Here is a 5,391-nt window from a genome sequence, read left to right on the forward strand (position 1 = left end):
AAAGATGAACTGACACCAGGGACTCAAGTAGAAAGTGGGTGTCGTGAGAATGATGAAGTCAACATATGTACTAAAGTGCTGGACACAGATGACGTATGTACAGATTGTGATGAGTTGTATGAGCCCCTAATAAAATGATTATTTATTTTAAAAAGCTCGTGGAAAAATTCCACTCTTTGCACGCCGTTTCCCCATGAATTTTTGGAGGCTGCTCGTGTTTGTTGAGCCTTTCAGCATCACCTGACTTAAAACATCAGTGTGCTTCTTCTTTCCCATCTTCCCTTTTCTGCATTTGAATCCCTCCTCCTGGGTTGTGCCCTACTGATTCTTTCTGGAATGTCTCTTGTATATTTCAATAACAGCTATACACTATCCAAGTTAACATAGGATCAAGTGAGACATAAGAGAACATGGTAGCTTTGGCCCATAATCTTGGACCCTTATGCCATATTGATTTCTTATTAACTGAATTAGTCATCTTTTTTTTTCTATTAATTTTCTCCCACGGGAACAGAAACTGGCTAGACACCTCGTAGGCAAATTTCACAATGACAATTATATATGTATGCAAAATGTCCCTTTCTGTGTGATAATTTAGCAGTGGTGATAGTGGACTTTGGATTGGTATAAATTTCCCCGTATTCGAAATTGACCGTGTGCTATTCCATCATGAATGGAAGAACTTGAGACCCTTTTAATGTTAAGAGACACCCCTTACCTCCAGCCCCCATAATCCTAGTTCTCCTTGACACCATTCATTAATATTTACCCAGCATGAGGCGTATCATAAGACCAAGCTACTTGGTCTAGGACAGGACCGGAGACAATACTGCCCTCATTAGTGATGGAAGCAGTTGTGCTAACTACTCAAGAGCATCACTTCATGAGTCTGTCAAAACTACAAGGACTCTGCTTTTGTTTTCGCTTTAGCCTGGACCTTATCTGCTGGACAGACCTGGAGCAGTTCCGGAGAATAGATTTTAGAGATCGGAACCAAAGAGAGGCAAAAGCTATAGATATCAAAAACAAATACCTAAATAGAAAATATTTCTTTGGACCCAACAGCCCAGCTTCTGTATACCAACAGGACCAGGTACCAAAACGTGGTTTCTATAGTGACATATGGAAATAAGTTCTTCTAGTTATCTTTGCCACCAACCTTAAGACTATAAATAAATGTCAGATTAGTAGTCAGTAGTGGGTTTGATACTCTTATAAAGGATGACTGAATTTTTATGGTTTTGGAATATGAAAGAGTAAGTATTACTTATTTGGTTTGAAGTTTGTTAATGCTGCATTGGTGCTTTAAAGATTCAATTATAGCCCACGTGTGTCCTTTTTTAAAATTGATTATTTGAAAGGATGTCTATCCTAATGGCCTACGTTTGTAAAATACACATTTCAAATGAATTATGAATCCAATTAAAGAAAAACTCAACAGTCTTCATGAGTGTACCAATTTTAAAAAGACAACTAGATTTTTGGTAGGGAGGGGAGGAATAAAGAAAAGTCTTTGGGAAGAAGGAGGAGGAGAGATTCTAAAATGAAGCAACCTTGACCCAAATGCCTGCCCTTAGTTCCCTAAGATACAAATCTGGGACCCATTAACAAAAGGGGTTGATATCCCAATAAGCACAAGTAAGAAATGAACACATGGGAAGCATTTGTTTTCTGTTTGGCTTGTGCTATATTACGTGAGGTTTCGTGGGATCCGACGCTACTGAGTGAATGCAGCACAGCACAACGCTGAGAACTTCAAATTCTGCGAAAAGTTAGTCCGCCCGCAGCCAATGGTGGCGCTAGCTACAGACGACCTTCCCTGAGAACTCGTACTCCGCATCTTCGTCTTTCCTTTCATCTTTGCTTACTTTATGTCTGAGGGTCCCTTGATCACAGTAGGTGTTAGGCACATCGGGGAGCCCTAATTTCAGTTACAGAGCCACAGCTCACTCGCGAGGTAATCTGTTTTCTTTTTCTACAGAGACAATATTATCACTCATATAATTCGACCTATGCTATTAATCAAAGGATGTTAATAAGGCATTTCTATTTTTTATTAAAAAATAATATGTATGTTAAAAAAAACGCAACCCTCATGGACATTGAGTCAATTCCAACTCATAACGACCCTACAGGGCAGGGTAGAGCTGCTTCTGTGGGTTTTTGAGACTGTAACTCTTTATGGGAGTCGAAAGCCTCATCATTAATCATAATATATTATCAATGATATTATTTGATGAGCATATTCTCCGAGTCAAGATTGTTTCTTGGCTCATTCATACCTGCCTCATTTTCCCATTCACAACAGAAAATCCTTTCCTCAATGGGCCAGTCTGAGTAGACTCATAGCTTCCCAGACTGGTAGACCTAGAAGAGAGCTTAGCGAACACAGAGACCCGGGCACTCATTTGACAGCTGCTACTGAGGCTGTGGAGCACAGACGCCACCGTTTGTGTAGAATGTCAGCAGCCAGTCTAATCACACCATGACCTCCTCAATCACAAATCCCTGATCTTAGGGGAACACACAACACAGCCAGGAGACTCTACCCAGTTCAACAATCATGGCACTTGCTGGGTAAGCAGCAAATGATCTGGGGGTGAAATTCGAATTTCTTTACCAAAGCAGATGCCTGTAGTTTGTTTCGTTGCCATCTTCTTAGATAATGCGCCTGAGTGGTGGCTGGGGAAAGATTCTCCACGAGCAGCTTGATTCGCCTGTCCTAGTTGAAATTCAGAAGCACGTCCTCAATCGGCTAGAAAATGTGTGGTTGCCAATGTTCCTTGCAAGTGAGCAGTTTGCAGCTCGTCAAAAGATAAAGGTACACAAGTTAATCTAATCTTTGGATCCTGGTCCGCAGTATCTCCCAACTGCATACCTGTTGGCCTAACTGTTGCACTTCGGTGGCATAGTGGTGAAGAACATGGGTTCAGACTCCCCCAGTTCTCATCCCAGCACTGCTACACATGAATCATATGTACAGCCCAAGGCCCTGTCACTCAGTTTCTTCATTTGAAAAATGGCACCTATCAGTCATTTCTTCTTAAGGTTATATGGGTGCAATATGAAGTGAAATGATGTATGCATAATCCTTAGGTGGATGCCCAGTACAGCATAAAGACTCAAGTGTTATCTCTTAGATGGTTATTATTATTAGCATTATTTTTTTCTAAGTCCTAACACAAGTGGACCATGAAATCCAAGGATATTTATGTGGGGGAATAGTTGAGTGACTCATGACAATTTCACACTCTGAAAAATGGTAGATTTCAATATTAAAAAAGATCATATAAATGAGACTTGAATATAAAAATTATTTTTCCACTTGTATTGATATATTTTTATTGATTGAATCAATAAAGGTGAATTGCAATATATGGATAATTTTCCCATTTTATATGCTTAGCATTCTAGATCTGTCTTCGGTCTACCTATCTATCTATGTAGATACTTGAAAAAGATCTAGAAAGACCTCCCTTCTTGGAGTTTGTGTGGGGAACAGATTTGAAGACTTTTACTTGCTAAGGGGAATTATCGTTGTTGCTTGTTTGGTTCTTTTTTATGTAATAGAAAGCATGCAGTATGTGTGACAATTAAAATATCATTTCACACCTAAAAAGAGGCAAGTGTGACATTTACAAAGATAGCCCAGTGAGCAGAGAGCATGTCATCTTGGACTTTAGTATGCAAAGCTGTGTTCTATTAGCATTGCCCGAGAGACACCTAAAAAAGCTACCCTCTATATTTAAATTATCAAACTCAAGGACACTCATGTTTTTGGCAGTATCTTTAGTCACAGTCTTCTGAGAAACGTAGCTTACAGAAAACGCACCACAGCTGAGAACCCAGAATTTATAGTACGGAGAAATCAAGTTGACTTTTTTAAGGCCCGAAGTCCCTGTAAATAAGCTTTGGGACCACTCACGTTTCCTCATCCCTTTCCTCATTTCTCTGTTCAAGGCCAAACCAAGGGCATTTGCCTCACTGGTACTGTTGACCACATCTTCTCACTGAGCTTCCCACAGCAGTGTTATGGTAACCTACAATCGTTGGTTTCCTTAGCATTCTCTGGGTTGTCAGCAATGTAAACGGATTCTGGCAACTTTGAGCCAAGGACAAAAGGGAACAGTAGAATTTTTTATAAAATGATGCTGGGGCATTTCACGGACTCGGGAAGAAGTCACACCCAAGTTGTAGGAAGAGCAGGGGTCATGGTCGACTAGGCCACCCAGCAGAAAGACGTCTCGATTCTTCTCTCCAGACTTTGGCCACCAGAAGACGTAGCCCCTGTGGTTCTAGTTCATGTCTCTCTAGATCAACTCTTGGATTATGTTTGTTTTTTTTGCCACAGGGCGGTAGACACAGAGTCTAGACTTGACAGAAGTTGTGCCCAAGAAGGGACGATGTGATGAAGGGCCAACCGATAGTAAGCCTCCCAAAGTATCTATTGTATTCCTCCAGTGTTAATAACTTTTTGTACTCTCCTAAAATAGAGAGATGATGTGGGGGAGGCAAAAAGGGCACAAAAACCTGAGAAGTCCTAAGTCTGTCGTCAGCCTCGGTTTTCATGTGTCCCCAAATGAAATGCACATCTCCATTTGGGCAGTACTGTCGGGTAGGATGAGCTCTGTTTTGCAGATGAGGGATTGAACTTGCCCGAGGATCTGAATACAGGACTTTCATTTCGAAGTCTGAGCCTTTCTTTCAATGGTGCTGTTTGTTATCCAAGCTGAGCCCTGTGCTTTACTTTCTGAGTGATTCCATTAGTAAACGATTTCCTAAGTGTACACATCTTGAGTAAGTGCCATAAAATCATTGGTTTTGTTTCTAGGTACGGATGAAAGATATAGCCGAGGAGCTCCTACTACAGAAACATGAGAGGAAGCTTGGAGTCTGGAAGGCAAGTTGTATTTGCAATACTCTTCCTCTTAGACACTTCACTCTGCCCGCAAGTAGCTTTTCCTTTCCTTGCTTGTTCCACCACCTTCATTGTCAACACTGCCTCCTTAGCCACTGTCTTGACTTCTGACGTCTCTAGAAACCGTTCTTAATTGACTGGTAGCATTTGGAGGCCAGCATGGCTTTACCAGAGCCCTGTTCTTTTTTTAACCCCAGAGGGATGATTAACAATGTTTTCCTTTTAAAAAAAAATCATTTTATTGGGGACTCGTACAACTCTTATCACAATCCATCCATCCATCCATGTGTCAAGCATATTTGTACATTTGTTGCCATCATCATTCTCAAAACATTTGCCTTCTACTTGAGCCCTTAGTATCACCTCATTTTCCCCTCCCTCACAAACCCTTGATAATTTATACATTATTATTATTTTGTCATATCCTACACTGTCCGATGTCTCCCTTCACCCACTTTTCTGTTGTCCATCCC

The 5,391-nt window shown here is 40.8% G+C and overlaps 1 protein-coding gene across 1 annotated transcript in view; it reads left to right on the forward strand.

Moving 5' to 3' along the window:
- LOC101644195 (regulator of G protein signaling 22) overlaps positions 1-5,391 on the forward strand; it is a 101,463-nt gene that overhangs the window by 68,664 nt on the left and 27,408 nt on the right. The window contains exons 11-13 of the mRNA XM_013006869.2: positions 931-1,093; positions 2,663-2,821; positions 4,832-4,900. Coding sequence (XP_012862323.2) covers positions 931-1,093; positions 2,663-2,821; positions 4,832-4,900 — 391 coding nt within the window. The remainder of the gene's footprint in view (positions 1-930; positions 1,094-2,662; positions 2,822-4,831; positions 4,901-5,391) is intronic.

This window comes from Echinops telfairi, unplaced genomic scaffold (assembly GCF_000313985.2).
Source record: "Echinops telfairi isolate 266 unplaced genomic scaffold, ASM31398v2 ScPeMD7_1;HRSCAF=3_0, whole genome shotgun sequence".
Classification (NCBI taxonomy): domain Eukaryota; kingdom Metazoa; phylum Chordata; class Mammalia; order Afrosoricida; family Tenrecidae; genus Echinops; species Echinops telfairi.